Source organism: Pyrgilauda ruficollis, unplaced genomic scaffold (genome assembly GCF_017590135.1).
Source record: "Pyrgilauda ruficollis isolate IOZ18807 unplaced genomic scaffold, ASM1759013v1 scaffold13, whole genome shotgun sequence".
NCBI lineage: Eukaryota > Metazoa > Chordata > Aves > Passeriformes > Passeridae > Pyrgilauda > Pyrgilauda ruficollis.
In genome coordinates, this window is record NW_024511432.1 from 5,437,620 (window position 1) to 5,458,935 (window position 21,316).

Below are 21,316 nucleotides of genomic sequence, written 5' to 3' on the forward strand. Positions count from 1 at the left end.
CAGCTGCCTTATTCCAGACCAATAGCCACTGGCAAAGACTTGTTGCACCAGGAGCTGGAGTCAGGCAGGACTGTGGGTTGGGGTAGGAGCAGTGAGGACATCGGGAGTCCTGACCTGACTTGCCAGGATCAGGGCAAGACCCATTTTGAGAGAAACCCTTCCACAGCCGAGTGGGGCAAATGGCAGCAGGCAGAGCCTCTGTGAAAGGCAAAGGCTGCTACAGGAGGAGAGGGTCATAAAAAGGAAACGAAACGGAAAAGGGCTGCTCCTGTGACAGCGATGCAGCTGCGGAGGTGGAGCAGCAGGCAGGTCACAATCAGCCGCGCATGAGGAAGTGCTGGGACACCAGCCAGCGTGGCCAGGCTGCAGCAGCTCCAGGTGCAGCAGATCTTTGTTGAGAAGGACCAGGAACAGAGGCAACCAGAACTGCAGGGACCTCAGCCAGGACCTGGAGAACCCCTTTGCAAGAGTCGTCTTCCAGCCGAAACTTCTTTCTGCCAAGGTGTGGGCACTGTCTGGGATGGGGGGGATGGGGCAGCAGGATGGTCACTGTGGGGACCATGGCTGGGTGGCACCGCAGTCCTGGGGAGCTCTGAGGCCTGGGTAACCATTCCCAGAGCCCCCAGCAGTGGGAAACACTGATGCTGGGAAGGCTGGACTGTCTGGGAGTGCCGGGTTTGGCGGGGGCTGGGGTCCAGGGCTGCCATCAGAGCACAGAGACCCAACTTGTGTCTGTGAGAAATGAGGCTCTGGAGGAGGAACAGCCCGGTCCCTGCAGCAACAGGGCTGCTGAGGAAGCCGAGTGGGAGCAGCAGATAATGTGCTGAGGCTTCCTCCTGCACAGCTGCAGCTGCAGGGCTGGGGTTGCTATCAGCCCCTGCAGAGCCCCGGGCATCCCTTCTCCCTCCCCTATTATTGTTTGCCGGGAGGAAGCAGCTCACCCAAGTCCCACCTCAAGCTTTTAACCCACTGGTGCCTGCCCTGATGCTCTCCACTCCCATCAGCCAGAGCCAGGCAGGCTCCACATCTGCCCTGGGAGGATGGTTTGGTACTGGGAGCTTGCTCCAGGCTTTACCTCCCTGGCAACCAGAAGCACCCCTTGACTCATCTCCCGCAAACCACATTGTCTCCCATGGGTCTCCCACAAGCCCTTTTGCAGAGGGCAGACACTGCCATTGCCACCTCTAAGGCCCTGAGAGCTTTAGATGCTGATGATTCCCTCCTTCCTCTCTCTTCCCCTTTTTAGCTGGTTGGATCCTGTCTTCTGCTTCCTCTGGAAGCCCCCTGGTCTGCTGGGGGGGCACCATGGAGACAGCAGCTTTACCAGCTTCACACAGACTTAACCCAAACCCCTAATAAGGGGTTTGGAGGAAATCCATCTTGGGGAAGAAAACTGCAGCACTTCACCAGCTTCGTTTGAAAGGCTGGGATTTAATCAAACCCTGGGATGTCCAGAAGTGCTCCTTGGGGAAGTGGAAATCAGACAGAACATCTCAGCAGCTTTCTCCAGATTGTCATCTTCTCACACAACTGAGCTCTGCCAAATTTTCCCCACTTCTCGACTGGCAAGGAGGGGACATCAGTGTCCCATCAGCACAGGCTGGGCTGTGCCCTCCCTGGTGATGACCACCGAGGGACACCTTTCCTGAGCGTCAGTGTCCCTGCAGGAACAGAGGTAGGTCAGCCACTGCTGAGCCTGATGGGGTAAGCAGAGATGTTCCCTGTCCCCTGTGAATACATCACAGATGTTGATGAGCCCATCACATGCCCTGGTGCCCCCTAAGAATAAACCAGCCTGCTCTGTGTCCTGGGGCCCTGACACTGCCACACCCAGGCATCTTGAAAAAAAACCCGTTTGGGAGAACAGCAGGGTGCACCCATGGGTCACAGAGAGGTGCTCACCCTTCCTCCCACAGCTGGGCTCTGCCCATGCCTTTGCCCCCAGGGATGCCCACAAAAGGGATGATCCCTTGGCCATAGCACCCAGTCCTGCTCTGCAGGGTCCTGCCAGGGGTTTGGAGCAGGTCAGCCTCTCCCTGCCCATCCCACGGCACCAGCTGGGCCTGAATTTCCAGCTTTTGCAGAACAAGTTCCCGGGTGGCTGCACTTGGAGCTGGCACTGTGCCGAGATGCCAGTGTGCCTGACCAGTGCTGTGGGCGTGTGGGGGGGTGCTGTGGGAATGGTGATGGGGTTCAGCCAGGCATGCCATGGGCTGGGGCAGGCTTCCTGCTGCTGTCTGCAGGACAGGAGTTGCTAGAGGGGTCATCTCCTCAGGCCCCAGAATGTCAGCACATAAATATATCTGTTCCAACTCTCGACCCAGACCTGCTGCCCTGGAGCATCTTCCCCCCCGTGTTGTCTCAAGGGAGTGGAGTTAAGACCCTGTGATGGCAAGAACAAGGATCCAAGCTCATTCTAATGAGTTCTCTCCCCCATGTCCCTCTCCTTGGAGCCAGGGAAGTGACGCTGGGGAGGAACTTGGCTCCTCTTGTTTGTTATTACAGGATAAAATTACCCTTTAAAGCAGAGCCAGTGCTGTCAGGGCTGCATACCATCCGGGAACATCGCTCCTTCCAGCGGCTCCACACACTTCTGGTTATTGTGCTTGCACGGAGCCAGCCCAGCCCCGCTCACAGCAAGGGGGATGCAGGTGGGGGGATCCAAAAAGGAGCTTCCAGGCTCTTTTCCCACCCTGGGAAGTTTGGGAGCATAGGGAAAAGGCCTCTCTCTGGAGAGGAGAGCTTTTCTGACTCTGGGATGTGTGGAAAAGAGAAGAGAAAGCAAGGGCTGAGAGCAATGGAAGGGAAGGGGGAGATGAATGTCATTGGGGTGTTTTGGGGTTTCTCTTATCTCCTGGGATGCTCACTCTGGCTCAGGTGGGGACCCTCTGGATAGGGCAGCCTGCTGGTTGCCACTGTGTGCAGTCTGACAGTGGCATGCAGCTGGCACCCATCTCACCAGCCCACAAGTCCAGTGGCAGCTCGGCATCTCCAGGCAGTGTGCAGATGGGAAGAGGGCTGGCTTTTCCTTCGAGCTCCTTCTGTCCCTGGAGGTCCCAAATCCAGGGGACCCCTCTCTCCTGTGAGCTGCATCCCCAGGAGACACCCAGAACTCCAAGGCTTTGCAAGACATGGGGTTTTCTTTGCAGCAGCCTGGCCATCCTGCCCACACCTCTGGAGGTGTCTGGGGGCTTGCTCAGGGTTTGACTGCCCCATGCTGAGCCATGACGTGCCTGTGGGGTGGAGGGGAAGGAAGCTGACCCGGTGGAGCCGAGCCAGGGAGAGCTTCCTGCCAGGGAGCTGCAGCCTCCAGTGCCTTCCGTGCTGCTGCAGATGGCTCCGAGTGGGATGGAAAGCAGTCAGAGGGCTGTGTGAGCCCTTTCCAGCCCTTCCCAGCCTGGCATCCACCAGCTCTGAGCCCTTTCCAGCCATTCCCAGCCTGGCATCCACCGGCTCTGAGCCGTTCAGGAGGCAAACGCCAGCTGGGGCCCTGACACCGCCACCTCAGCGGGGTGTCGAGGGAAGCCTGACTCATCCCCAGCAGGAGAATCTGAGACTTGCACATGTAAACAGAGCTGGCCCTCGCATGCCAGGACATGTGACAGATACAGGAGAGACCTGCTGGAGCCACAGCCTGGGGCTGGTGGCATTCACACATGTGCTAGAGGCATGAACAAGAGCTGGAATGGGCCCTGCTCAGGAGCATCACTTGGGTGGGGAGGATGTGGCAGGATCCCTGCTATCAGCATGTCCCCCCTCTGCTACCCCTGCCCTACTGGCAGCTTTTAGCAGCTCGTTTTAGTCCTGGTCTTTCTGTGTGACTGCCATTGCTTTCCTCCAGGGCCATCCTTCCCAGCACAGATCCATTTGGGCCAGCAGCTCAGGACAGGTAGAATAGCTGCAGGATGACCAGGGCAGTGGTAGCCTCACCACCTCTGGAAGTATTAAAAAAAAAAAAGTATGGATGGGACATCTGGGGGATGTGGTTTAATGGTGGGCTTGACAGTGTGGGGTTAATGGACTTGATGATCTTAAGGGTTTTTTCCAACCTTAATTTTTCTATGAGAGCAAAATTCCTGAGATGCCACCCCACAGTACCAGCTTCAGAAGCAGAGTGCAGCTTGTGGTGTCAGGAGGTCTCCTTGCATATTGTGCTGGGATGGAGAGAGCATGGATATGCCATTCTGGGAGCACATAGGCTCCCAGGTGCCTGTTCCATCTCAGGAGCAGGGATCACTCAGAAACCTCCCAGTTATTCAACGTGCTCTCCAGCACGTGATTTCCCTTGGGTTTAGATGTGCCATGCTGTGGGCTCCGGGCTGGGAGAGCTGTAGGCCAGTGGGGAGAGGAGATATCACAGCCACTTCCTATCCTTGCTTACCCTGCACAGCCGGTTTCATTTCCTTAATCCCCATCCCAGCATTTTCTTTGTTGTTTTCTTTGGAGGGGAGGGAGCTTTGCTGGAGGCTGGTGCTCACTGCAGTGAAGGAAGCACTTTCACTCTCTGGGAGACCAGCGTGGACTCATTCTGCTCTTGGGTGTAGCAGGAGCTGCTCATGGGGGACAGAGACCCCACCTCAGCAGTGGAGCAGATCAGGGTGTGTGTGGGATCCCCTGCCCTCCTTGGGAGGAGTATATTTACATATATTTGCATACAGATCTGCCAAATTTGCAGACTCAGCCCTGCCAAAACGCCTCGTGCTCCGAATGGCCTTTTGCTCTCACATCCTTACAGCACCAGCTTTGGGGCAATGTATTCCCACCTCAGCCAACTTGATTGGCCAAGCTTTGCTTTATCCTGGTGAACACAACACAACACAACACAACACAACGTCCTGCTGTGATGTTGAACCTCAAGGCTGCTGACACCTCAGCTGTGCCATTGCCCAGCTGTGCCAGTTGCCCTGCCACTGGCTATGTCTGCTGGGCCGGGCTGGTTTCTGGGCTTGCCCACAACCTCAGCCTTCCTGCTCAGTGTTGGACAACAGCAAGGGACTGTAGGAATTTTGTGAATCATGGATACTTTTGGAGTGATCCTGTGGGTGTGTGTGTGTGAGCTGGCTCCTGCTGTGCTGAGGTGGGCATGGCTGCCTGCTTGCAGGAGGTGGAGTGGTCCCAGGGGATGTTCAGCACCCCAGGCTGAGCTGGGATAGCAGTTGGAGATGCAGCCAGCTGCTTTCCTGGGGTGGAGAAGGGAGTTAGGAGGGGGGACAGCTGGCTGGTGGCCAGAGAGTCTGGACCAGTGCTGCTCTGCAGCTCCTTACCCTCCTGGCCCGTGCTGGGGCTGGACCTGATGAAGTCACAGTCTGGATGTCCTGGCTTTGCTGCAAAGCCCTGACCTGGATTCCAGATTGCTGGCCAGAGTCTGGAAGAGCTGACCAGCACCCAGTGCTGGCCAACACCGAGTAGGTTTGTGGCCACTCCAGGGGTATCCTATCTTCCCTTTTCCTGGTCCTGTTGGGCAGGCAAAGTGCTGGGACACACAATTCTGCCCCATGGAAAAGGACAGGCTGGGTCAGGGCCGTGCTCCAGCCTGCTGCTGCTGTGAGCTGGCCCCGAGTGTGTCAGGGAAGGTTTTCCAGCAGAGCTCAGAGGACCTGCTGGCACAGCTCAGCCTTTCTGTGCTGCTGGCCAGTTCCTGAGCATGGCCAGGGCTCCGTGAGTCAGCTGGAGCAGCAGCTCACATTGCTTATGCTGCATCAGCGCCGCCCTGGCTCCCTTAGCTTTTTACCAGGTTGTGTTTTCCAAAAATGCGCAGCTGAAGGGATGGGGAGCTCGGTGCTGGGATGCTGGATACTCATATCCAAGGTGGTGGCAGGGATGGTGGCAGGGATAGTGGCAGGCTCTGTGGAGGCACCTCAGCTGCTCACAGGGGTGGTGGCTGGGCTCTGAGTGTGCTCAGCATTCGTGGCTGTCCCGGTGCAAGGCTTGGAGCTCCTGCCTGTGTGTGCCTTGCTCCAGCGCTGAGCAGGAATGCTGAGCATGCAGCAGCTCCAGCCTGGAGCCACGGGCTGGCCTCCAGCCCTCCGGAGAGAGGGGAGAGGAAGACATGGCTGCAGGCCCAGCCTGCAGTGAGAAGAGCAATTTGGGCAGAGCCCCGCGGTGCGGGGCTCCGCCGACAGCTCAGGCCTTTCTCTGCACCGCGGCAGGCGGCTGCAGGCAGCTGGCACGGCTGCTGCTGAAGCTGCCAGGAGGGCAGGAATGTGCTTGGAGTGGTCTCGGGTCACCAGGCTCTGGAGAAGTTCGGTCCTGTGCTGGGAGGAGCTCATTAATGCCAGCAGGTTCTCAAAGTGCCCTTGGGCTCAGGGACTCTTTCCTGCACCAATGCCCAGCTTCCTAACTGGACTGTTGGGAAGGCTCCTTCAGTGACAGGTGTCCAGGAGTATCCATATCCACGCTGGGAGGGTTAGCCCAGGAGTATCTGTATCCTTAATGAAAGGATTAAACTAGGAGTACCCATCCATAGCCATACTGGCAAGATTAGCCCAGGAGTATCCATATCCATAAAGAAAGGGTTAAACCAAGATTATCTGCATCCATGCTGGGAAGGTTAACCCAGGAGTATCCAAATCCATGCTGGGAGGTTTAACTCCTTCCTGCCAGCAGGCACCATACCTCCATAAATCCAGGAGGGAGTTTTGGAGGGCAGGCAGGCCAGGAGTGCTGCCAGAACTCGGGCAGGAGCCTGTCCTTGTTTTTGTTTGCCAAGCTGGTCCGTGCTGAGCAAGCTCCCAGAGCAGCCAGTGCAGTGTGCCAGCTCTGACCTTGGCACAGGGAGTGCTTGGCTCCCCAACCCAGCCTGGCAGGGCAGGCAGGCGTGTGGCTGAGGGGAGGATGCAGTCCCCTCTCCTGCTGTCTGCAGGGATACAGCTGCTCCTCAGCAGCAACCAGGAATGGGGCTTTACCTTGGGATGGTGGTGCATAGGTAAGTGGAATGTGGTGATGTGGGTCAGTCTACCTCCAGACACCCCAGGTTTTTACTGAGAAGGTGGTCAAACCCTGGAACAGACTTCCTGGAGAGGTGGTCGATGTCCCAAGCATGTCAGTGCTTAAGAGGCATTTGGACAGTGCCCTTAACAACATGATTTAACTTTGTGTCAGAACTAAATTGCTCACGTACTTGGCCCCAATAATCCTTGGATGTCACTTTCAACTGAAAATTTTCAGTGGTGACACCACGTACAGGGTGTGGGTGGGGTCCAGCCCACTTGATCCAGGTAGGATGCTGGATCAGGTGATGACAGAATGGCACGGTGGTGCTGACCACACCAAGCACAAGGTGGGTCACCCTGGTGGTACAGGGACAGTGTGGCACTGGGACCTGGGTTCAGAATGGATTGAGAGCAGCCCTGAAGAGAAGGGCTTGGGGGTGTTGGTTGTACAAGAAGCTCAACATGACCTGGCCATGTGCGCTGGCAGCCCAGAAAGCCAAAGGTACTCTGGGATCCATCCTCAGGAGAGTGGGCAACTGGCTGAGAGAGGAGATTCTGCCCTAATCCTCTGCTCTGGTGAGATCCTATCTGCAGCACTCCATCACTCTGGGGCCCCAGAATAAGAAGGACGTGGACCTATTTGAGCAAGTCCAGAGGATGCCACGAAGATGCTCAGAGGTCTGGAGCATCTCTGCTGTGGAGACAAGCTCAGTAGGGGAGTAGGGGCTGTTCAGTCTGGAGAAGAGAAGGCTCCAGGGAGTCCTTGGAGTCCCTTCCAGTACCTAAAAGGGCTGCAAAAGACTTGAAGAGGGACTTTAGACAAGAGCACAGAGTGCCAGGACAAGGGGGGGATGTCTGTCAAGTAACAGAGGGCAGGATTAGATTGGATATTAGGAAGAAATTCTTCCCTGTGAGGGTGGGGAGGCCCTGGCACAGATTGTGCAGAGAAGCTGTGGCTGTCCTGTTCCTGGAAGTGTTCAAGGCCAGGTTAGATGAGGCTTGGAGTAACCTGGTCTAGTGAAAGGAGTCTCTGGTCATGGCAGGGGATTGGAACCAGGTGGTCTTTAAGGTCCCTTCCAACCCAAACCATTCTGGGATTCATCAACCACATGGCTTGGTGGATCCACCCTGGCAACCTTTCCCTGTTGGCCTCAGGACCTGCTGTCCCCTGTCCCATCTCTGCATCACTTCTTCCGTGTAACCAGGCCAGCCTGGAGAACTGGGCTGGGAGCTGGGACGCCCTGGTTCTCACGAGCAACCTTGGCAGCAAATGCTCTGCTCCTTGGTGTGGCCCCAGGAGAGTGAGAGTGGTGCAATGATTTCCTTGTCACTGATATTGCCCTGCTCCGCTGGGCTCCAAGACCTGACGATGGTCTAATTAGTGTTTGTGCCTCACAGGGCTGGCGGGAGCACTGCACAGCCTTGTCCTTGCATGGAGGATGTCTCACCAGGGTTGCAAAGGCTTCAGTTCCACTTAAAACTGGGTCGACTCAGTAGGATCTAGGACAGGTAGGAGAAGGATGGTCTTGGGAGAAAGGAGAGGAGCAGGGTGCAGCCCCCCAACAGGCACGTGGCTTCCTCACCCCTCCACCTTCAGGGATGCTCAGAGGTGTCAGGGTTTAGGAAGTGGACTGGCAGTTGAGGAAGCAGCACCGTGTGACTGTGGCATCCCTCAGGTGACAGCCTGCATTTAGACTGCCGCTGCCTGTCCCGTCAGGTTTAGGAAGTGGACTGGCAGTTGAGGAAGCAGCACCGTGTGACTGTGGCATCCCTCGGGTGACAGCCTGCATTTAGACTGCTGCTGCCTTTAGTTGGGGAAGCTGGGAGTGCTCTTCTGCTGCTTCCCTAGGGTGCTGGAAGCTGGTGGGATGGGGAATGTGGATCAGTGCCAATGCTCTGCTCTCCCAGAGTGCACTTTCTGATTGGCAGAGGTCTCAGCATGGCTCAGTTGGATGCAGGAGCTGGGGGGGAAGACAGGGTGGGGTGCTGGGTGTCACAGAACTGGGAGCAAAGATATTTGGGTGTTCCCTCTGCCACCGGCTGACTGACTGCACAGCCTTGGTCATGTCACTTCACTGCTGGAATGTGAAACATGCCCGGGGTCCGTCAGAGAGCACTGAAGCCTGGGAGGCTGTGGTGACCCTTGTAGGGGGAGATGGGGGCGGTGAGGGAGGAGGTGTTGCTCCAGCCATTGCTTCCCTGGCAAGGGGAGGCTGTGGGCGCTGTGTGCGGCAGGAAGGCCAAGAGCAAGCCTGGCTGCCCCCACTCCCCTTGCCCCGGGGGAGATGGGATCCTGCTCCGGCTCATGGTGGGGCTTGTGGACCCCCGGGGAATGTTGATGGGCCCCCGGGGAATGTTGATGGCCGGCGGGTCCGCAACCCCCGCAGGGCCGTGGCGGCGGTGGCGGCGTTGGTGGTGGCGGTGGTGGCGATGGCGGTGTCGGCAGCGGTGTCGGTCGCCTCGGGGAGGGAGGTGCTCCCGTCCATGCAGCTGCCATTGGCGCTGGCTGGGCCGTGGTTTCCTGCCGAAATCACATGGCTCCCGCGTTTCCATGGAGAGAGCCGGGGTGGGCGCTGCCAAGAGCCTGCACGAACTCCCCGCTTGCTCCCGTCCATGGGAGTGGAACAAAGGGGATGCACCGAGCCAGGCCCGCTTTCGCCCCGCGCCTCGCCCCCCGCCTCTCCTGGGACATGTGAGTGCCACTCGCACCTCCGCACCCCGCGGTCACGGGGGGGTCGGGGGGAGCGGGGTTGGTGGCCTTAGCAGGGCTACACCCTTGGGGGGCCACGTCGCCGCAAGCCACCGCCCGCCCGCGTCCCCTCTGCCGCCACCCCCGGTGGGCGCCCCACGCCGCGCTGGGGTGTCCGGGAGGGTGGGACGGGGACGGGGACACGGGGCTCGCCGGGAGGGTGGGACGGGGACACGGACACGGGGCTCCGCTCCTCCGCCCCACTGCGGTTCCGAGGGATCCTCCGCGCTCCGGCCGGGACCGTGGAGACGCCCGGAGAAGGAGCCGCCTGACAGCGGGATATCAGGGCGAGCACTCCCAATGTCACCCGGTGCCCCCCAGACCCTGTCTGGGATAGATCAGCTTCTCCAGCCACTCTTTCGTTCCCGGGTTTGGAATGACGCTGGTGGCATGAACCGTGCCCTGTCCTGAATCCCTTGGGACTCCAGGCAGGGGTACGGGCAGGGGTACGGGCAGGGGTACGGCGGGCGAAGGAGAAGCTGCCCGTGCCCATATAGGGCCGTGCCCGAGCGCCTGCGGGACGCCAGAGCCCTGGATCCCGCGGGAGAGGCTGCGGGCATCGCCCCATGGCAGCCCTGCGCCGGGCGGGACCCGCTGGGCTCCCGAGGGACCTGGGTGCACCGTGTCCGCCGGGTGCTGCCTCCTCCTCCCCTCCGGGGTGACGGGGGGAGGAATGCTCGGAGGAATTAATGAGACAGATCTCGCTTTGTTGCTGGCCCGATCCTCCTGTCTCCCAGCCCTTCCCAGCCTGCCAAGAAGTGCTCGGGAAGGCCTCGCACCATTAACCCTTCCTCTGCCGCACCTCCGGCCATCCCAGGGCACGCAAACAGCCTCAGCGGGTTTTACCCTTGCCACATTCCCAGAGGAGACTCCCGAGGGCACTGGGAAGTCCTGGGCATCCTATAAACCCCATGTCTCCCATCTCCTGGCTGGTGGCTTCACTGCGTCCCCCAGGCAGGGCTGGGACATGAGGCTGTGACGCCGCGCAAAATCCGGCAGTGCAGGGCTCGTCACCAGCTTGTCACCAGTGGCGTTGCCTCCTCTCGGCTCATGAGGGTCCCCGATGCCTTGCCACATTCCCCTGGGTGGAGAGGAGCTGTGGTGGTGTGGTGTTATGCCTGGCGTGGTGGTGGCTGAGTCCCCATGGAGGACATGTCATGATGGGGTTCAGCATGGAAATGGGGGCAGCAATGGGCATGGCAGGGATGGGGGATATTGGGGGGGGGGGCAGCTGAGAGGTGTTGGGATGCAACCAGGGGATAACTGTTGATCTGCAGTAAGGACAGTCGTGAGGACAGGGGTGTCTCTTCTCAAGCCTTGCTGAGGCTCCTGGTCAGAGCTGCTGCTTTGCCCGGGACTCTGCTGGCTGGGTTGCAGCAGGGTGTCTGTGATGGGCATTGTCCAGTTCTGGCTGGACGGGAGGAGCTGGATGGGCGTAGGGTGTCCCCCAGGAATGCCATCAGGCTGGGATCCAGAGCATGCCCGTGGCTGAGGCTCCTGCCATGACACTGACCTAAAGGACAGGACCCTGGGAAACCCATGGCGGGCAGGGAGCAGCTGGCATTCGAGATCCCCAGGGCACAGTGGAGGCAGCCCAAGCCCTGGCTTTGCGTGGGCTGAGGCCAGTGCTGGGCTGGGACGAGCTCCCCGCCGCGTGCTTTGGGGTTATTTATAGGGCTGCCATTTATATAGTTTCTATTTCTGCTGCCGTGTGGGGACTATGCGAGGAAGCGAGGGGGGAGGGCTGGAGTCTGCCACCGCCCCGTGCCCAGCCCCTCCAGGAAGGGATGCTGCCGACAGCATCGGGCCAGCCTGCCTGGGGGTAGAGCCTGGCTTGGCACAAGGGCTGATTCTTCTCCAGCCCTCAGGGCATCCGCTTGTGGAAAAAACTCTGCGTTGGGCTCCCAGGATTTTTTGGAGTTGGCTTTGCCAGTGTTAGCAGAAAGTAAAGTCCGAGAAGTCAGCTGTAGCACTGTGGTGGGGGTGACCACCTGCAGCTCTAGGACCAGCTGTCCCAGCCCAGGACAGCTCACTTGGTCACTTACTGTGCTTCTCCTTCAAGCTGTGACTGTGTGTCCTCTTGACAAAATTGTCATATCCTGCCTTCTCCCAGGACTCCCCCATGGCCAAAAGCTTTTTGGTCCCTCACCAGGCTGATTCCATCTCCACAAACCTTTTGAGCCAGCCATGACTTTTAACACTGACTGAGGCTGGCCTATGCCCTTTCCTGTCAGGTTTCCAGCTGTGGTGACATTCCTAGCCACTCAAGGATGTCTGTGGCTGGGGAGTACTTGTCCAAAACAGCCTGAAATAGCTTCTTCATCACCTTGGTCTTTGGTGCTGGTGCCACCAAGGCAGCGTTGGGTTGGGGCTGGTAGCTTCTCCAGGGGCTAGGTGGACTCAGATTCAGTGCTGGTGGTCCCTGGAAGCTGGAGAATTTCCCTAGGACTCTGCTGACAGGATGTGTGATCTATGGGAAGCTGGTCTTCTATACCTTGCAAGGTAGGGAAGTGGGAATAACCTGGGTTTTTCTGCCTGTGCACAGCCTGGCCGTGGCTGTATGTGTGTGTCCAAGCATGGCTGCCCAGGGAGTGTTTGCATGTTCAGCTGTTGTGGTTGGGGTGGGGATGCCCAGGGCGGCTCCCCAGGCCTGGTACAAGGAAGGCATAAAGGGACACTGCCAAAAAGGGAGCACCTGGGGCATTACACCTACAACATCCCTGCTGCAGAGGAGGGATTGAGGCAGCCACTCTGGCAGGATGAGCTGAGCCAGAGTGGTGAGTATGCAGGGAAACCTCCTGAGTTGAAAAGTCACATGGAGATGTCCCCTTCCTTGCACCCACTCCCTATTCCCAGCCCAGCCAGGAACAGGGACTCATTTAACTCAATTACCACCCTGGCACTGCTGGCGTGGCTTGTGCCCTTCCTCTGCCCTCCCTTGGCAAGGTGTCCTGAGCTGTCAAGTCCCGCCAAGTGCTGTGCAGGGTGCTGTGAGGTGCTCAGAGGGCATGGCTGGTGGAATGTGTCCTTCTCCGGTACCCTCTGCCACTTTTGGAATGCCTGACCCTGTCTCCTGCCCATTCCTGGTGGTCTCCCCGAGGATGATGCCCGGGATGATGCCATGCCAGGCACCTCATGAGTCAGCTGCCACACAGATCCCCCTGGGACTGCAGGCTACGGAGAGGCAGAGTCCCCTCAAGCACCACAGCCTGGCTGTCACCCCTCTGCAGGGGAAGCCTGGAAGTCCCTCACTCTGTGTGACACCGGGGAAAGCCCCTCCCGCAGCTGGGCAGCTTTAGCGTGGCTTTCTCATTAACCTTTAATGAGAACAAACAAGCTGGCATGGGCCGGCGCTGCGGGCGCGCTGCCTGGCCGTGTGCCGGCCGCTGGCTCCGCTGGCTGCCAGCGCGGCGCGGGCTTTGCACAAGGATGGTCGGGGCCGGGGCGGTGCCGGCAGTGATGCCATTCCCTGGGGAGAAGCAGCACGGGGTGAAAAGCCGGTGGTGGCCACTGCCCACGGCAGCCGCCAGGATGGGACTGTGCCCGTCGGAGGGGAGAGCCGGGGGGATGCATCGTGTCCAGGCGAGGTAGGAGACATGGTCTTCGTGGGGTGGAGATGGGCTTTGCAGTGTGCTGGGCTGCTGGCTCCTCATGGCTCGTGGCACTGGTGTGGAGGCTGTTGGGCACCTGGGGTGGTTTTTCTTTGGATGCTTCTCAGAGATAGCCCAGCCTCACCAGCTCCAGCTGCTCTCCCAATGTGGTTGATGCCGTGCACCCACCTGGGCACTGGGACCAGCACTCTCTGGTGACACTGCTGCAGCATCAGTTCTGCAGGCCAGACTGTGGCTGGCTCCAGAGCCATATGTGGGTGCCCACAGTGGGGCAGCCATGCCACCATACCTGGGAGCCCCTGATGCTTCTTGTCCCCTATGGGATCTGCAGGGAGGGGACCTGCTCTGAGCTGGGGAAGCAATCCCACAACAGGCTCACTCTCTGGGGGAGGGGTTAACTTTGTGGGAGGACCTCATATCTGCAAGGACCCCCAAGATTTCTCAGTGCTTTTCCTCCTGAACCTGTCCTGACCTTGCTCTAAAATCAGCAGCAAACAGGAAAAGAGCCTGGGAGGGAGGTGTTTGGTGTTTCTTCCTGCTCCAGTGACGTGGTGAGGGGCAGCTGATCCCAGCCTGGACAGAGCTGGCTGCTCCAGCCTTTGTCCGACCTGGAGGGGGGTTGCAGTCTTGGGTATTCCCAGGACCAGCGCTGAAGCATGGTGACATCTGTGCCACAGAGTCTCCTGGTTATTTAGGGCACTAAACAGGGAGTTGTGGGCCTGAGAGGTGCTGCTGGCTGCTGGGATTGGCATGGAGGGCAGGTGGGTCTGCCACACTGCGCTGTGGGAGCTGGACCCCCATGGAAAGCAGGACAGACATTCATTCCCCCATGGGAATTGCACCCCAGCATCTTTGGAAGAGCCCTTTGAGGAAGCCCTGGCTGAAGTGAGCTCCTCCAAGGCTTTGGATACTCAGGATACAAAGTATGGACTTTTGAGCAAGGAAGCCCTTTTCCCAGTGGCTCCTGGGTCTTGGAGGATGCCCACAGGCACGCCACGGGATTGCATGCTGTGGGAAGCCTACAGCAAAGCCACGGTGGTTTTATATATACATAAATATAACTATATATATTTATTATATTTGTGTGTACTTATATTTAAACCCAAGCATTGCAGAAGCAAGCGGCAGTGGTGTGAGCATCAGCTGCCCACGGCTTTGTGCCTGCCCGCAGTGGAGCCGGCAGGGATGGGGGCAGGGGGCTGTGCACCCCCCACCCAGCCTCGGGTGCAGCTCCGGGCCAGCGGTGGTTCGGCAGGGCGGTGTGAGCTCCCTGTGCTCGGCCCTGGGTGCCGGCGGGAGCGGGGGTCTCCAAGGGAAGCGATCAGAGAGGGGCTGCAGGGGGAGGTTGCAGTGTGTTCCCCTCCCTTCCACCCGCGCCTCAGTTTCCCTAGGGGGGCGGTGGGGATGGAAGCATAGGGACCGAAGTGCGCTGTGCTCCGGGTGTAGCCGGTGCTGGTGGGGCCCCTTCCCTCCGGGGGGGGTCAGGCATCCTCCCGTGTCCTCCCATCCTCCGTCCCCTTGAGTCACGCCGGGGCTGCGGCGCTGGGCAGTGATGTCAGCCCGCGGGCAGGGGAAGCGGGGGAGGAGACTGCTGCTGGGGGGGCCCTCCGGCCACGGCCCCCGCACTCGGGCGGACAGACGGCATGAGAGAACAACGGACACCCGGGACGCTGAGCCCAGCCCGAGGGGGATGTGCTGCCGCAGCACGCCATGAATGGCAAACCGAAAGGTACTGAGCGCCGGCAGCACCAGGGCTCCCCAGCGAACGGCGATATTTGGGGACCCCCCAGGTGTTTCAGGCTCCCGGGGTGACGTGGCTGGGCTCCGGCGGGGTTTTTTGGGGTGAGGAGTTTTTTTGAGGGGGAAGCTCTCCCTGACAGGGACACCAAGGACATATGCACCCGTCACCTCCAAGGGACGGGTTGTCACTGCGGGTTGCAGTGATGGGGTGTCAGGACAGAGTGTCCGTGCAGGATAGGACCCCCTGGCTCCGTGATCTTGCTGTTGTCTACACTGAGATCCACTGTGTCTCAAGGCAGGAGAGGGGCCACAGCTGCCAGCTGCTCTGGGGTGGTGCAGCCCTGATGCCAGGGCAGCACAGTTTTCCTCAGCAAACTGTTTTTCCCCCACTCATGCCCCCTTGTCTGATGATGACAAACAGAGCCCATCTCCATGTCAAGCATCCCTGGCACGGTGATCCCAGGGGACCTGGGGAGAATAGGGGACCTTGTGGTTGCTTTTGTGCACTTGGACCAAGTTGTCTAGGCAGGATTTGTGGGGGCAGCTACTGGTACCCAGCAGAGTACTCTGGAGATAAGGATGTTAGGGGGAAGGTGGCATGTGGGACCTCCACAAGGTTATGCCAGTCCCAGGAGGATCCTTCCAGAGGTTCCCACCACTTCTGAGAGGGATCACAGCCCACTCAGGAGCAGTCTGGTGCCCGTGGCCAGGATGCAGCCCCACCTCACAGGGTATGGAGATGAGCGGTGTCCGTGGAGATCCTGATTGGGTGGGTGCTTCGGTGGTGGGGGACTCACTTCACCAGGACCACAGTAGTCCTGTGCTGGTTCCCAGGAGCCATCCTAGAAAACACACTGGGCTTGAGCTTTGCCAACCCGTGGGAAACCCCCTGCCCCAGTGGTTGCTGCTTCCCTGCATTACAGTTTGGGTTTGCATCTCCTTCTGGCTGGAGACAGGGAGCCCACGGGATGAGTGGCGGGGTCGGGGGCTGTGAGCCCCCCCCGAGGAACTGGCTGTGAGTGTCCGCCTGTGCAGTGCCCTGCCCTTCCGCAGGGATACTCCGCGGGGTAAATAAGCACTTCCTCCAATTCTTCCCATTCGCAGCTCCTTCCCTTTCCTGCCGCCCTCCCATTTGGCCCAAGGAGCCAGCAGCCTCCCCTGGCCGCAGGGGCGGATATCAGCGCCATGTCCCTACTGCCATGGGGCTGAGAGCACCCAGCACCCATCCAACCCGAACTGCGAGAGCAGCCAGCACCCAAACGACCAAACCTCCGTTCCCTGTTCTGCTGGGGGCTGTGGGGCTGTGACCTTATGGCTGAGACTTTCTCTCCGTGTGAGTCACGGGAGCCGGGATGCCATTCACTGACTCATCTGACTCCCAAAAGCCCCCAATCCCTCTCCTTGCCCAGCACGAGGAGGAGCCGGGGGTGCCCTGCTTTCCTGGAGGAGAGGCAGAGCATGGAGAGGTCAGGGAAGAGGCGGCTCTCAGGCTCCTTGTGACCAAGGCAGCATGGCTTCGGTTCCCGGATGCTCCCATCCTCTGTGCCGAGGGGGGATGAGGCCTGATGGGAGGGAAGGACTGCTCCAGCCCACGCTGGGAGCCGGCCAAGGGCCGTCCCGGGGCCGGAAGGGGCCGGCGGGGGCCGGGGTACGTGCCTGCGTTGGGGCAGCGGGGCCACAGCTGTGCAAACACGGACGCAGCGGCTGCTCCCGGGGGAGCCGAGCAGCGGGCTGAGTTCACAGGCTCCCGAGGTCATCCCCGCCGTGCGCCCAGGTTTCACCCAGAGGTGCTGGGCTGGGACGTGGCAGGACCCCCCACTTGCCCCAGACACCACGGGCAGGATGGGTGGTCCTGGGCCCATCGTGGGCTCCCCCACTGAGGGACACTGTGCCCTGCTGTGCCCCGGGGATCACCGCGGTGCCATCAGTGCAGGGACCACAGCCCACCCCCCTTGGGTGCCCTGGGTGCTGCTCCTTGGTCCTGAGTGTCTTTCCCGAGGTGAGGGGTGCTGGGGTCTGCTGGGTTGGCCGCCCTGGGCATGGTGGCCTTCAGTGAGTGACATCCCTGGAAGTGCTGGTCAGAGCACCCCCAGCTCCAGGGCTGCAGGGCTGGGGACTCAGGGGGAGCCAGTTTGGGGCGTCTCCGACCAGGGCAGTGTTGATAAACCCGCCGGAGCGACCTGAGGCTGGTGTCTGAGTGTCGGAAACAGAAACCAGCTGGGACCAACCCAGCCGGTCGGACTGCCCCCTCCGCTGCTCAGACCAGCATTCTTGGGATCCCAATCATCTCCAGAGCACCGGGCGGGCGTCGAGAGAGGAGCCGGCAGCCGGGCTGGAGAGCCCCGGGGTGGGCTCCAGCACCCCGTGCTGTGCTGCCTGTTCAGCTGCTCGCTGCCCTTCTGGCCGCTGCCCACGGGCAGTGGTGGCCAAGGACGGACAGAGGGACACACTCCCAGGATTGCATTTGCTACGCTGGGAGATCTGGAGGCAGTCTGTGGCGCGGAGAAGGTGAAAAGCTTGGTCGGGAGGCAGGTTTGTTAGCACTGAGCCCTAACTAAGGGCAGGGGGCGGCGGGGCTTGCTGGGACTGAACCTTTGGGGCAGGACCTTTTCTGCTTAGGAGAGAGAAAGGATGTGCTTGAGGATTTAGCCCATGGCAGGGACATGAGTGTGCTGGTGCTCTGATGGTGTCAGCCTCATGGTAAGCCTGGCACAGGGCTCACCAGCCTGGGTGAGATACTGTGCCCAGTGGTCCCTTCCAAGCGTGCCCCAGGCTCTGCTCCCTGCGGGGGCTGGCTGTGCTGCTGGTACCAGGTACCTCTTATCTCGGTAATGTCAGGAATGCACTACGCTCGGGATTTTTCCTCCTCTGTGAGCCAAGCCCAAGAGTGCCAGGAACAGAGACCCCACATCCTGCCTGCCCTGCCTCATACTGCCCTTCAGCACCCGGCTGGCTGCCGGTGCTGGGCTGGAGCATCCTTGGGGCTCCTGGAGCATCACTCCTGCAGAGCAGGGGTTTGGTGTCCCCTTCCTCCAAGGGGGCTTGGGGTCCTGGCACAGGATCTTGGTTGCAGGGTGCCAGGTCTGGGGATGCAGGGTGCCATGGTACATTGTGGTGGATGTTTGTTTGTGGGAGAGCTGGGTCCAGGGCTGGAGTGTAGGGATGTGCTCCTGGCAGCAGCCACTGCTCCCTGTGCCAGTCAGGGAGCCTCCAGTGCTTTGGAGCAGGACCCAGCATGGCACAGGTCTGCTGGAGCCTCTGAGGTGCCTGGGCAGGTGGCTGCTGATTGCTCTGAGTTGTGTTGGGGCATCAGTCCCCACCAGCACACCCAGCATCCTTCTCCCCCTCCTGCATCCTCCTCCCCTTGATGCTTTCAGCATCTTTCTCTCTGACAATCTGTGTCCTTCCCCAGTGCGGGCTCCTGACTGGTAAACTCTCCTTAGAGGCCCCTCTGTGCTCCAAAGTGGTAATGTGGGCTGGAGAAGGATGGGTTGGTAGGACTGTCCTCACCTTGAACTGTGACCTGCCCCACACATGAGAGCCTTGTCCTGTGGGTGATGGGTGCTCTCCCTATGGCTGAGCCACTGCAGCACGAGTGCCGCAGGCCCTCCTTGCTCAGTGGGGAGCAGATTAAAGAGCCCTGCAGAGGGTAATCTGCCCAGGCCTGCAGGTCAGCCGGGCTGCCAGGGATTACAGCTCTTTGTAATGAGCTTAATTGGGACAGTGTTGTCCTGGAAAATGGAGGGACTGGCACACAGATAATTCTGTGTCCGTGGGACCCGCCGAGTGGCTCCGTGGTGTGGGCTGGGACACGAGTCCCAAGGGGGAATCAGATGGACCTGCTGCCTCCTGGCTCCACTGTGATAGAGGTGAGTGGTGGTGGTGGTTCGCTTTGACTGCAAATGGCTCCAGCTCATCCTGGGTGCTGCAAATCCCTGGCCCCAGCCTGGCGTGCGGGGTGGTGAGGGGCACAGTGCTGGGGAGATGCCTGCCGGTGGCTGAGTGAGTGTGAGCCATGTGGGACCAGGCTGAGCTGGGGTCCTGGGCCTGGGGAAGGAGTGGGGATGGGATGGGGTGGGGGTGGAAGCCCCAGCAGTGCCTGTGTCCCTGCGCTGTTCACTGTCGGCCATGCTGGAGACAGGAGGAAAGGCAAAGTGAGCTTCTTAGGATAGAGGGAGGTGGCTGTGGCTCAGTCTGTCAGCCAGGGAAGTTGTGCATCCCTAGGGTCCTGCCTGGCTGTCCCTGGAGGGGTGTGTGACTGCTGGGCACCGTGTGGGCTCATCCCCAACAGCTCTGCTCAGGGCTCGCTGGGACAGAGGGATTGACCTGCCACCAGTGGTGGCCAGAATGAAGTGGAGCATCCTGCATCCTGCTCCTCCGTGGCTGCCCTGTGGGCTGGACTCCTTCCTGTGCACAGCTGGCACTGCTGGGGGTGGCAGGGCCAGGAGCCCTGTTCTCCCCTTCTCTTGCCTTGTCCTTTGGGCTGCCTTCCCCAAGCCCTGGCCACAGGGATGGTTCCTGTGATGCAGAGTGGCAGCCAGGTACAGGCCCTGAGACTCAGCTGGCATTGACTGCACCGGCTGTGGTGGGGACAGGCAGCTCATGGCAGTGGTTTCAAGGTTCCTGACACTCAGTGCCAGGAGCAGAGGACAGGGTGCAGCAGCCATGGGGCTGGACACGTGTGGCCTGCACGGACTTTCCAGGGTCTGGCAGGGAATGGCTTGGCCTTTTCTCCCCCCACGTAGAGCTCCTGGCAAAGCTGGGAACTTTCCAAAGTGCTTTGTTGTCCTTGGGTTTCCCTCCTGATTGCTGGAGTGAGCGGAAGCAAGTGAGGAGACAGCGAAGGGCTGGGCAGCCGGGTCCAGCCCTGTGCCTTTCCTGCCCCTGCAGCAGGGTGGCACGGGTGACAACGGACATAGGAGAAGGTGGGGTTCAGGAGGAGGTGTCTGGGCTTGGGCACCACGTAGAGTTTGCCGTGGATGTATCTGGGAAAGGCCATGGTAGGCACCGGGCATCAGCCCCTTTCTGTAACTCCCATGGAGCCAAACTGGGACATGTCTGTCTGGGTGTGCCACTGAGAGCTCACAGTGCCCAGAGCCCCACTTCACCAAGTATCTCTGGGAACAGCATGGGATCTGTGTCCTGGTGGCACCAGGAGTGTTCTTGGACTGAGAGAGTGGAAAGTCTCCCAACCCATGGTCTGTTGGTGCTATTGTCAGTGCTGGTGGCAGTCCTGCCTGCATGTGTGTCCTCACCGTGCTGCTGGTGACCCTGATGTGTCATTGTCCCCAGGGCGGCCCTCCAGGTCACACTCAACGATGTCACTGTCTGTGCGCCCGCAGCGCCGAGTCCTCGTCACCAAGATCAATAGGAGCCAGTCCTTCGCCGGAGTGAACTCATCGGCCGACCGGCCCTTCAGGTAGGAGATGGCTGCTCATGCTGCCTGCCACGGGCAATGGCGACAGGCTTGGGCTCTGTGGTGGGACCTGCTGTGCATCCCGAGGCTCTTTTCCATCCAGCTGTCCCAGCACCTCCCTCAGGGATCTTTTTGATAGCCAGGGGCTGTTGTACAGGGGGCTGCAGGGAACACTGAGGCCACGTAGGAGACAGAGCCCATCATCCCAACCTTCTGCCATGCCATGTCCCAGGTGGTGTGAGGACCCTGCAGCCCTGTAGCTGCTGCCACAAGAGCATGAGAGAGAAGGCAGGTGTAGCTCACCTCATTCTTCAACCAGCTCTTAAGACCTTCCCTGTGACTATCTCATAATGTTTAATGGGTGAGGGAGAGCTGGGGTGGCTTTGAAGTGTCTTGATGTCCTTGACATCCTGCAGCAGCCAGTTTCAGGACTGAGTGCTGGTGTGAATCAGGGTTTCTCAGGGTCACCTCAAACCTGTAGTTTGAAAGGTTTTACCAGCTGCCCACCAGCTGCAGTCTGAGGAGCAGCTGTTCCCTGCTCCATCCACTGGTGATGTCATGGTCCCTTCATACCCTTCCTCCTCCTCTCTGCTGAGCATCCCCATGTGCTGCGCTTCCCCACCAACCCTCTCTGCACCATCCCTAGCTCCTGGATACCATGTTGCAGGTAGTTCTTGGGTAACAGGCAGAGCCTCCCTGTGCTCTGACCTCCCGTCCTACTCAACTCTTGTCTCCAAGTCCTGTCCAGCCTCTGGGCCAAGTGACACTTTCCAGGTCACCAGCACATCACAGGTGATTTGTGGGTACTAGAGGGGGCCTCTTAGAGACAGAGAAGAGGGAGGACTTTTAGATGCCTGCAACCAAGTGG

The 21,316-nt window shown here is 59.7% G+C and overlaps 1 protein-coding gene across 4 annotated transcripts in view; it reads left to right on the top strand.

The window, feature by feature from the left end:
• Positions 1–347: 347 nt before the first annotated feature.
• RIPOR1 (RHO family interacting cell polarization regulator 1) overlaps positions 348–21,316 on the top strand; it is a 31,465-nt gene continuing 10,496 nt past the window's right edge. Inside the window, exons 1-3 of one of the 4 annotated variants that reach the window (XM_041458735.1) lie at positions 348–502; positions 1,247–1,675; positions 20,325–20,451. In XM_041458735.1, the coding sequence (XP_041314669.1) occupies positions 20,351–20,451 (101 nt within the window). In that variant the 5' untranslated portion in view covers positions 348–502; positions 1,247–1,675; positions 20,325–20,350. Of the gene's footprint in view, positions 503–1,246; positions 1,676–9,475; positions 9,625–13,127; positions 13,269–14,865; positions 15,022–20,324; positions 20,452–21,316 lie in introns of those variants that run through there. The other 3 variants (XM_041458736.1, XM_041458734.1, XM_041458733.1) reach the window with 3 other exon arrangements.